The sequence below is a fragment of the Cnephaeus nilssonii genome (genome assembly GCF_951640355.1).
Source record: "Cnephaeus nilssonii genome assembly, chromosome: 8".
In the NCBI taxonomy this organism is placed as follows: Eukaryota; Metazoa; Chordata; class Mammalia; order Chiroptera; family Vespertilionidae; genus Cnephaeus; species Cnephaeus nilssonii.
This window is the reverse complement of record NC_137079.1, coordinates 85,633,276-85,645,649: the sequence shown is the minus strand read 5'-3', so window position 1 is coordinate 85,645,649 and position 12,374 is coordinate 85,633,276. Positions and strand designations below refer to the sequence as shown.

The following is a 12,374-nucleotide window of genomic DNA, read 5'->3' as shown; positions in this document are numbered from 1 at the left end:
GGTCCGCAGACCAGTGGTGGTCCATGAGGTCCGAAAGGTTGGCAACCGCTGCCTTATACCATATTCACTTTGAAGTATACTGTAACCAAAAATGTGAACAAAAAATGTTCAAAAGGAGTATAACACAAAGGGTTTATAAGATTAACTAACAATGGAAGATTAATTCTGAGGATAACAAAACTTAGTTTTCTAAATTACTATCTTTTGTGTACCAGCAATAAATCATGCTTTGGAAAAACTAGCAATATAACAAGATGTAAAAATTCTGAAATAGAGCACCTTATTTACAAGGGAAATTCAAGCTCCACTACCTCAAACTTTCCTCAAGGCTCTACCTCCTTTTTACCATCTTGGTTCCATGTCTCTTCCATTCCAGGATAATCACAAAGGTAGAGAAAATCTTGCAGGTTAAATGGGTCTTACTAAATCCCATCAATCACAAGACAAATTTTAGATTCCCTGGATGTGCCTATGCTATGCCCTGCACAATGTTGCATACAATAAACATCTATTGAATGGTCAAATCTTCTCCATGAGAAAATGCCTGTGTTTTTAAAAAACCTGTCTTTATTGATTTTAGAGAGAGCAAAGGGAGAGGAAGAGAGGAAGGGAGAGAAAGAGAAGGAGGGAGAGAGGAACTGAGGGAGACAGAAAGAGAGAGAGACATCAATGTGAGAAACATCAATGAGCTGCCTCTTGCACGTACCCCAACCCAGGAACTAACCTGAATCCACAATCTGGGTATGTGCCCTAAGTGAACCAGTGACCTTTTGGTGCATGGGAAGATGCTCAACCAACTAAGCCACACCAGCCAGGACAGAAAATGCATGTTTAATATTTTCTACTTCCCATAATACTACATTACAAATTACAATAGCATCAGAATAATGCAATAAAACAGTTCTTTTATGTTAAATCACATTACTAAAAAGTTTTAATTTACAATTTTTTAGATTCTATGTCCAAAGGGAAAAAAAGAACAAGAATAATTTTGAAAATTCAATTTATGCAGTTATTAGTAAACCAAGACACTACAAAAATTTTATCTGAGCGTATTCCTTTTTTAAAACAATGATGTTCTTAATATACTATAATTTGTACAGCTTTCTTTGTAATGTTTAATGAAGATACAACAAAATCATGGATCTTTTCTTTTATATCACCAAAAAACTTTTTGATACATATGAGAAATCAGCTCCACTAAATAGGTGGCTTGCTGCTTCAATAGCAATATTCTAGATTAAGTGAAGGTTAAAAACCAAGAAACTATGAAAATAAACATATATTCATATATATTTGCTGCAAAAAAGTTCCCTCTGTATTAAACTAACAAGCTGAAACACTTGCTCCTGAGTCACTGAACTGATAAAATATCTCAGACCAAACACACAAAATTGAACTATATTTTACACAGTGCTTCCTGGAAGTCAGTACCAATTTTAAAAAGTTAATCTCTGCATCACACAGGCCCTCTTAGCATAGAAAGCATACAAGAGCAAAAATTAAGACTAAAATATTCCCTAATTTCAAGCAGCATTAAAAAAAAAAAAAAAGTTATAGCCCTAACCGGTTTGGCTCAGTGGATAGAGCATCAGCCTGTGGACTGAAGGGTCCCAGGTTTGATTCCGATAAAGGGCATGTACCTTGGTTGTGGGCAGGTGATCGATGTTTCTCTCTCATCGATTTTTTTCTAACTCTTTATCCCTCTCCCTTCCTCTCTGTAAAAAATCAATAAAATATATATTTTTTAAAAAGTTATAACTGCTGAATATCAATTTACCAAAATAGGCAAAGATGACCTTATCTTGGCAAAACTCAAAATACTGTTTCTTCAACATCCTAGAAGACAGCTTGATGTACCATACTTTTCCATCTGCTTTGTTCTATTTCTTTATGCCCCAAGTGGAAATTAAACAGTTCAAGTAACAGCCAAAATTCATCAATCATGGTAAAGAGAAATAGCATGATATGAATAACAGAGGTAGAACAATAGGTGGAACAGCCTTGGTAATGACCTTAGAGTGCATGTTGAGACAGAAAATCTATTCAACATGTACAGGAATCACATTAAATAATTCTATTCTCACTTACCTGATGAGCTCTCAGTAAATACTGTTAAAGTTTGTCCTCCAACACTTTGCAAGACAAATGGATGTTCTCTAGGAGCGCTTACTGAAGCTGGTTTTCCACCAATATCATGAATATTTGCAAGATCCTCATTCAAAGTAAATGACACCTGATAGACACATTATGTAAAGCTTATTACAATAGACTTTTGTATTAAAAAGTACAGAAATTCTGATAAGTCAAATAATTTTTTTAAATGTGAATTTCTTCCAGTCACTTAAGCATTTTTTAAACTTCATCCAAAATTTTAATACTTAGTCATAAAAAGAGACTATTCACATTTGTCAGAGTAATGGGGCTAATCTAGCATTATAAATAGAAATAGCTTTCAAATATTTTCTCTGGTCTATGGCTGAAGAAATTCTATTTCCAAAATAGGAATATAATGTTTACCCCTAAGTTCTCTAAGGTCAAGAGACCATGCCTTGTTATATTTATATCCTTAAAATATATACATCTCCTAGACAGTGCCTAGCACAGAGAAGGAAAACAGTATTTGCTGAATGAGTGAATATTTAAAGTAAATTAAGAAAGCAATTGTGAAGGGGGAAAAGTGAGCTACTTAGAAAACTTAAACATTCCCATAAGCAGAGGATACATTTCCTTTTTAGGCCTTAGTAACTAACTACTGTGATTACATGGTGCTGTTTTATTTTTGAGTACTTTAATAAGTACAACTGAATATTGACAAGAATAATTTAATGTTGAGGTTTAGGAAAAATACATAGTATGCATTCTTTCAGAATGATTTTTACTACATACTAGATCTCACCAAAAGAGTACCAAATATTACATAGAAGGGATTTATAAACAAAATACTGATCTCCCAACCACGGAGGAAGATTATGCAGTATTTATTAAATATCTCTCTGCTGTGTGATAGGTACTGAAAATTATGTCCTGGACTTAATGGGTCAAAATCTAAAGCCCTCAAAGATCCAAATCAAATGCCTCTGCCACAATGAAATAATCCTGTATAATAAAAGGCTAATATGCAAATCAACTGAACAGTGGAATGACTGGTCACTATGAAGTGCACTGACCACCAGGGGGCAGACGCTCAACACAGGAGCTGCCCCCTGGTGGTCAGTGCACTCCTACAGGGGGAGCGCTGCTCAGCCAAAGCCCTGAGCTGGCTCACCAATGGCAAGCACAGTGGTGGTGGCAGGAGCCTCTCTCACCTCTGAGGCAATGCTAAGGATGTCCGGCTGCCGGCTTAGACCAGAGGCTCCCAGACTGCGAGAATGGCGCAGGCTGGGCTGAGGGAACACCCTGAGTGCATGAATTTCATGCACCGGGCCTCTAGTGTTAAAATATTACTGAAGTAATACTAACCTCTGTAAACACTGAGAGAGGGCATATTTTAGGTCAAAGTAGAAAAATATTAGGAAGGAACAACTAAAAAGGAGCCCATTCATTCACACACAAGTGGCATTTATACTACTACTAGTGGCCCGGTGCATGAAATTCATGCACGGGGGGAGGGGATGTCCCTCAGCCTGGCCTGCAACCTCTCCAATCTGGGACATCCCTCTCACAATCCAGGACCGCTGGCTCCTAACCTCTCGCCTGCCTGCCCGCCTGATTGCCCCTAACCACTTCTACCTGCCAGCCTGATCACCCCCTAACTACTCCCCTGCCAGCCTGATTGACACCTAACTGCTCCCCTGCCGGCCCAATCGCCCCCAACTGCCCTCCCCTGCCGGCCCAATCACCCCCAACTGCCCTCCTGCCAGCCTGGTCGCCCACAACTGCCCTCCCCTGCTGCGACCTGCCTCCTCCACCGGGCCCTGCCTCTGCTCAGCGCGTGGCCATCTTGTGGCGGCCATCTTGTGACGACATAATGCACGAGGGCCACCTAGGCTTTTATTAGTATAGATGTGTTCCTGACCATTAGCTACTACTTTGATGTGGAGTTTTCCAGAATACAAACACCACCCTCTCTTTGCTATTACTAATGCATAGTAAAATAAACTCATGTTTTAAATAAAGTTTAAACAGAAATAATCTTACCTCAGTCCTTCCTTGATTCCTTAAAGAGAAAAAAGGAAAAAATTTTAATTCATGTTTTTTTCTTCCAAATTTATGCTGAAAATTTAAAGAAATAACACTACTGCATATTTCCATAAACTATTATATTTACAGAGCTTAATATTTACCCATGGCTCTCCTCAACTATTATCTATCTGTAATTCTATAAGAAAAACAAGTCTAATTAACCCATATGAGTATTTTATTAGAAGTTTGTGTCACTTCATACTATTACAACCTGCCCTAATAATGTTATCCAAATAATGATCTGATTACAATTCTTATCTTTATTTATGAACATTTTTTAGCATTCAGCAGCATGTGAATATGTTTAATACAGATATATGTTGTTACTATTTATTTTGTCTAGCTGACGATGTTTCATTTACCTAACAAAATCTTAAAGATCAAAATTAAATTTAATAATACTTTAAAATTACAAGCAATTTTCTACACTATAAAAACAATATATGGCCTGGCCTGTGTGGCTCAGTGGCTGAGTATCAACCCATGCACAAAGAGGTCAGCGATTCGATTCCAGGTCAGGGCACATGCCCAGGTTGCAGGCTTGATCCCCAATAGGGGGCATGCATGAGGCAGCCAACTGATGATGTTTCTCTCTCATCGATGTTTCTATCTCTCTTTCTATTAAAAATCAATAAAAACATATTTTAAAAAAAAACTCAAACATAAACATACAGACAAGTCAAAAGAAGTTTTAAGACAGCCATAATTCCACTGTTAACATCTTGGTACAATAAATATCCTTCCAGACTATTTATGTGTTTGAATGACATGTTTTTAAATGTCCTTTTTACAAATCTGGAATCAATGTAGACTTTACATAATAGCCCAATTTTAAAAAACATGTATTAAATTCTTACTATATGCAAAATATTAAGTATAATGTCCCTGTCTCCAGCCAGAAGAAGATATAAAAGCTATTAACATTTAATTAAGAGAGCCACAATTTGCCAGGATCAGATGAACTGAGTGAGGAATGAGGTCAAGAGCATGGGAGCATTCCAGCCTAAGAGAATAATCCATCTGAACACTAAAAATGAGAAGTTATCTAATACATTCTTCCAAACATCAATGCGTAGACTGGAGTCAAGTGGTAAAGAGCCTCTTACGCCAGACTAAGGTATCCAGAATCTTAAGACAGATTTTACTGGAGGACTTCTCAGAGTCTTTAATGTATTACAATGCAATGTCAATCTACTTTTTGTTGGAGATGTATCTAGAATACAGGTGAAGAAATTTTAAGATTTCACATATGAATATGAATTTCCAGCTCCTCTTAAAGATTTAAAAGGTTTGGCAACAATGTATCCCTAATTCAGCTCTCAGTAAATACAGATAGGCAGGCCCTGAATTCACTACAGTCCCTTCCCTATCACTCCAGAACTTGGCTTCTAGAGGCATTTAATTTAGCTACCTTTAAGAGAGAGGCACTGTAGGCAAAGCAAAGGCAAAGATGCAGAAGGTACAGTACTTGCATAATGTTTACTGAATTGACTTGAGGCTAATGCAAAAACCCAGGTAAAAAGTAATGAAAGCTTGAACCGGGTTATGGTAGAATGCAAGGAGGGTTGCACAGGAGCCAACTAGAAAAAGTTTCCACTGGCTAAATTTTGGACCATTTGAACATCAGAATAAATGATGATGATAACAAACCATGGCCCACTGAATAAAACTGGGATCCTTAAGTTTATACTAAAATCCTATATAATAAAAGCCCAGTGACTGAACAGTGGAATGACCAGAATGACCAGTCGCTATGACGCGCACTGACCACCAGGGGGCAGACTCTCAATGCAGGAGCTGCCCCCTGGTGGTCAGTGCGCTACCACAGTGGGAGCACTGCTCGGCTGACCAGGATGAGCGGCCGCTCCTGCTGCAAACCCCAGGCCAATGGGCAGGAACCCCTCTTCAGCCACAAGGTTCTCTTATAAGAAATTCTGGTGGTTTACTTTTTCTTCAACTACGGTTGAGGAAACTGATTTGAATACAGCATTTCAAATCACCTCTACTGAGGATCTTATTTTTAAGAGAATTGAAAGACTGGAATGAGAAAAACAAGGAATAGAAGTACTGGTCATGAACCCTAGGAAGAGAGAGAAAAAAACACACAAAATATTCTATCTGTATGGGACTTTGGGTGACCCCTAGAGGGGTCAATAATGCTAGCTGATACAATCAAACTGGTACTACATGAAAGAACACACACGCACGCGCACACACACACACACACACACACACATACACACACTTGTTAATATTAAGGGCACACACTTGTTAATATATTAGATGCAACTATGTAAACCATCTGCTTTAAACTGAGAGAGAAAAAGAGCTTGGAATATTCTTTTCATTTCTTTTTTGTTCCTATTGTTAATTCTCGCCCAAGGATATTTTTTCCCTTTGATTTTTTTAAAGAGAGTTGAAGGGAGGGGGGAGAGACAAGAGAGAGAGAAACATCAAAGTGAGAGAGACATATCCATTGGTTGCCTCCCACATGTGCACTGACTGGCATCAGAGATGGAGACTGCAACCGAGGTATGTGACCTTGACCAGAATCGAACCCACAACCCTTCAGTCCATGGGCTGACACTCTAACCACTGTACCAAACTGGCTAGGACTTTCCTATCAAGCAATGGTTGATAAAGAAAAACTGCAGCACACCCATTATTACTTATTTACCATTATATCTTTAATATTTTACTTTAATAATCAAAATAGTACTTAGGGTTTGCCTAGCTTTCCCAGAACTTTGGTTCATTTTTCTCTATTTCTCATAACAGACCCCTCCTCCCCACACCAAAAAAACAATTTTACATTCCTCAAGCAGGTATTTTCTTTATACAGAGGTTTCAGAAATGCAATATTCATGGTAAAAAAAAAATCTATATAAAAGGCTAATATGCTAAGTGTGTGTCCGGGTAATGACATCACATAGCAACACCCAGCTTTCTCTCCCTAGTGACTAGCCTCCTTGCAGTTTCTTCAGCCCAGGAACACAACTTGCTTTATAGCCAGGTGCAAACATTTCACACTGTAACCAAATGTCTGTGAAGCGTTTTCCCGTGCCTCATCTCATTTGATCCTCACAGAAGTCCTGGAGTAGGTAGATAGGAGACTTGGTGGAATCCTATTTTCTTTTTGGAAAACAGAGATTTAGAAAGCTTAGAAACTTGACCTGACTGAAAAGAAGAAATGGTGGACCTTGAAAATGACTTCAGGTTTTTTCACTGTGCAGAATATAGTCAAACACTGCTGCAGTTAAATATTTTACCCTTTGTTCTCCCTGCGTGATCTACAATAATAATCTGCTTCGTGTTGATATTTACTGCTGTGTTGCTGACAATTACCTGAAAGAGAAGTTGGGGTGCTTCACTGGGCTGGAAAAGTTTAGCTAAATCAGAAAGCAGGTCTAATTAAGCAAGTTTATTCTATATCTACAAAAGGCTAAGTTGACTAACGCATGAGCAATACATATAAAGCTCTTGCTGCCGCCAATCGTACGCGTGTTTCGATCTGTCACTGTCGATCGTGAATTTGGTTGACACTTCTGTTATAGAGAAAGGACCAACAGCGATATTAAAATATTTCTTCTAATTAATTTCCTTTCAATGTGCACGATTTCGTGCACTGGGCCACTAATAAATAAATAAAAGTAAAAAATAAATAAATAAAAAGTACACCTCCTCACAGGATGTGGAAAGGATGGAGATATGAGAGAACTGCATACTCTGCTGCTTTACTGCCAATAAGTTTTCCCAATAAATTTGACTTTATATTTACACCTGTCAGTAGGGGGGCAGTGCAAGTGTGTTTGTGTATGTACATGTGTGCACTCATGGCTCCCTACAGGGCATCTAACCATCTCTTGACTAACTTTGACATGCTCATTACTTCTCATTTTCCAGGTAAAATTCTGAAAAGGACTGAAATTCCATTTTTTTTAAATAAATTTCAAACCCAATTCCAAAGAATGACAATTTTTAAAAATATATTTTTATTTATTTCAAAGAGGGAGGGAGAGGAATAGAGAGATAGAAACATCAATGATGAGATAGAATCATTGATCGGCTGCCTCCTGCAAGCCCCCTACTGGGGATCGAGCTCACAACCTGGTCATGTGTCCTTGACCAGAATGAAACCCGACAACCTTCAAACCACAGGTTGATGCTCTATCCAGTTAGCAAAACCAGCTAGGACTGTAATTCCATTTAAAAGTACTTATGAAAATTTTTTAAACAGCTTTTTAAAATGTCAAAAATATATAAACAACTTACTTGGCAATCCGCAGTTTCCCGACTTCACCTCTTCCAGGGGCTTTAGCCCATTGCTGTGACAAATATTTAGGAACCTAAAACAAAGTAAAATACTAATTAGACTATGTTTTGGACACTAACAAATCTTTTTCTTTTTTTTTTAATAATTCTTTCTTGTTGAAAGTATTACATATGTGCCCTTTTCTCCCCCATTGACCTCCTCCAGCCTGCTCCCTCCCCGCCCCCCGTTCCCCACCCAGGCCTTTAGCTCCTATTATGTGTCCATGGGTTATGCATATATGTATTCAAGGTCTTTGGTTTATTACCTCCTACCCACCCACCCTCACCCACCTTCCCTCTGAAATTCCACACTCTATTCCATTCTTCCATGTTCTCTGGATCTACTCCGTTCATCAGTTTATTTTGTTACTTAGATTCTATATATGAGTGTGATCATGTGATACTTGTCTTTCTCTGACTTATTTCACTTAGCACGATACTCTCCAAGTCCTTCCGTGCTACTACCAAATCTTTAGAAACATAAAACTAGAGGCCCGGTGCACAAAATTCGTGCACAGGGACGGGGGGGGGGGTCCCTCTGCCCAGCCTGTACCCTCTCCATTCTGGGACCCCTCAGGACTGCTAGCTCCTAACCACTCACCTGCCTGCCGGTCTGATCCCCCTAACTGCTCTCCCCTGCTGGCCTGATCCCACTAATTGTTTCCCCCCTGCCTGCCTGATCGCCTCTAACCGCCTCTGCCTCAGCCCTGCCACCATGGCTTTGTCTGGAAGGTCGTCCGTAAGATGTTCAGTCTAATTAGCATATTACCCTTTTATTAGTATAGATAGATGCCACCTTGTCCTAAAAATGCAGGTTGTTAGCAGGTTTTCCTATCATGGAAGGGGAACCCACAGTAGCATCCTGGGTTCTGACCAGGGCTTATGCACTCATGCTTTATCTCAGCAGATGAGATTCCTAGAAGACTCTTGGATATACCTTGAACATTTCTATCGATTTTGCCAAATCCTCCAAAAATGATGAACCACTTTAAATTCCCACCAGCAACCATGCATGTGCCATGTCCTACTTTGATGCCAGTATCATTGATTTCCCCCTAGAAGCTTCCCTCCCCACAGCCGGGACTGCTTGGCACTTGAGCCAACCTCATTGTTCAGCTGGGTACTTGATTTCCCGAGATAGAATTATGGAGGAGGAAAAATAGTTTTCCTCTACCCTTCTGAGTTCTTAGCGGAGGCCCTTGTAATGAAAGACAGATTACCAAGAGAAAACAAAAGTTCATTGACATGTGTACCTCGTGTATATGTGGGAGATCCCAGGGAAAAATGAGTAACTCCCCAAGATGGCTTAGAATGCAGATTTAAATACCTTCCTCCTAGGGAAAGGGGACGGGAGATGTAGGCCTCTTAGAGGAGAGTAAATTATTTTTAGGAAAGATGAATGGGGGTGGGAGGAAATAGTTTGTAACAAAGTTTGGGTGTGATGTCAACTTCTAGTCTCCTGTCCTGTGACAGGAGTCAGTCTTCTCTGCCTGATGACACTTCTCCCGTCAAGGGGACCTATGACATTTAAGCTCCTTTAGGGGCGTCTGATTTTAGGCAGATGAGGAGACTTCGAGACTTCAGTGAAAGCCTCTGCATGCATTTGCTGTTTTTCAAGCATCTGCAGCTCAAGATCATCAATATAACAACACGGCATATGTTGGGGTGGCATGTTCTCTGACCTTCAGAATAAACCCAACAAAAGCTTGTTTCCTCTCTTAGATGACTTGCCACAGTAGCGTTATTCCCTGGAGACAGTATTCTGACCAGACCTTCCTGGGAGTGGTCATAACATACCCTGTGTTTGTAGAAAGGTGTGGGCCATATCACTAAATAAATCAGGGTCAGTTTTCTCATCTTGTGGAAGGGAGATAAAGTTACAATAGTTTATCTCCCTTTCTACAAGTTTCCTGCAGGTTTCTGTCTCCGCTGTGGCCCCAGCACCACCGCTGCCACGGGGCTTGGGGCTGCTGGGTGCTGGGCCCCCCTGCGAGCTTGTGTCTCTGCTCCTCTGGCCCCAGCGGCCCCGGTGCTGCCGTGGCAGCGGGGCTTGGAGCTGATGGGTGCCTGGCCCCCCTGCAGGTTTGTGTCTCTGCTCCTCCGGCCCCCGTGGCAGCGGCGACAAAGCAGGCCCAGAGGCCCTCCACGGGCAGGGTGGAGCAAAATGCCTGCGCCCCGGCCCAGCCGCCATCTTTGTTGCAGAGTGACAGTCAATTTGCATATTCCCTCTTTATTAGATAGGATATACTGCTTCTATTTTACTTTCTGCCTGTAATAATCATTAATATCAAGCTCTCATATGTTTTGCACTGTAAGGATATTAAGATATGTAAGAAATGATTTTAGTTCTCAAAGAACTTGAAGTCAATCAAGTTGGTGACTCAAAACTAACACAGATCAAAGAACTTCACAATAATGAAGTATTAACTCATGTCCCAACTAAGCTGAAGTTTGGAGATGAGAAAGGCTACCAGAAAAGACTTCTCGAAGAAGCATAACATTCTGACATAACATTATTTAGGACACAACTGAGTTTAAGATAATTTCAAAAGTTAAGTTTCATCATGTATAAGACTGTAATTCTGACTAATATGAAGGATCTGCTGAAATAAAGGAAATTAGACATAATCGCTAACATTAACATAATACTACTTTCCTGACACTGTTACAAGCACTTTCCATACATTTATGCATTTAATCCTCATATCTCTGAGGTATATACTATTGATAACCCCCATTTGTCAGCTGATGGATCTGAGGCACACAGGGATTATGTAATTTAGCCAAAGTTATATAATTAGCAAATGATGGAGCCAAAATTCAAACCCAGTCAGTCTGGTTTCAGCACCTATGTAACCAATACACTATATTGTGTCTGTAATTAGATATATGCAATCAGAAGGGTTTTAATTCTCAAAATAGTTAAGAAAATATACATTAGATTAAAAATGGCAGCAGAGTAGGAGGATGTTGCACAGACATGCTCCTAGGAACAAGCTGGAATTACAACTGAAATACAGAAAAGCTTCCTGAATAATAAATGGAAAACTCACAGGAGAGAGCCCTGATTCCCAAGGACCGAAAGTGGAGACCGCATAGAGACTGGTAGGAGGGGCAGAGGTGCAAAAGGGCTGGCTGGGAACTCACAGACAGCAACTGAAGTCCTGGAGAGATATCTCAGCTGTGGGGGGTGCCACTGAGAACTCTGGGATCTAATCCCAAAGTGGGCTCCCCAGCAGAGAGCACCAAACTGAGGAGGGTACCCACATAACATGTAGCAGTGAAAAGCAGTGGGGTGCTGTCTGCCAGGGAGTGGCAGCTGAAAGTTCAGGCACCCTCTTAAAGGGCCAATGCACAAAATTCCCTGTGGAGCCACCCACCTTGTGCTCTGGCAGAGGGAGGGTGAAGTGGACTGGAGCTGTGAGAGCAGAACCCAGGATTGGGGACTCAGGGGATAGAGCTCAGAAAGCACACACCCCTAGTTTCCTGGGCTGAGTCATTCCCTCACACAGCAGAGGACATCTTTCCCACATAGACATCTGCCTTGCCTAGGGGGAAGACAGTCGACACACCCTATTGGAAAACACCTTGCCCTGAAGCCACTTATGAGACTAAAAGTAACAATTAGCCTCCAGGCAGAAGCAACTGCCCCACCCTGTTGAAAAAGCTCTCACCACACCTGAGGATAATTGCCTGGGGGCAATTCAAGTCAGAATCCTATTAGGCTGTAGACAAAGGCAGTCTCTGGAGGCTTTGAGTCTTTGCCTGATCCAATTAGAAACAGCCTTTAACACTGTCCTCCACTAGAGATTGAGAAGTATAGAGAAGGGGTCCTCAAACTTTTTAAACAAGGGGCCAGTTCACTGTCCCTCAGACCC

General features: G+C 40.5%; 1 protein-coding gene across 2 annotated transcripts in view; it reads right to left on the bottom strand.

The window, feature by feature from the left end:
• GTF2F2 (general transcription factor IIF subunit 2) overlaps positions 1-12,374 on the bottom strand; it is a 198,919-nt gene that overhangs the window by 167,000 nt on the left and 19,545 nt on the right. For both annotated transcript variants that reach the window (XM_079778843.1, XM_079778842.1), the window contains exons 2-4: positions 8,458-8,531; positions 4,141-4,159; positions 2,092-2,236 (exon numbers count right to left, since the gene is read on the bottom strand). In XM_079778843.1, the coding sequence (XP_079634969.1) occupies positions 2,092-2,236; positions 4,141-4,159; positions 8,458-8,531 (238 nt within the window). The remainder of the gene's footprint in view (positions 1-2,091; positions 2,237-4,140; positions 4,160-8,457; positions 8,532-12,374) is intronic.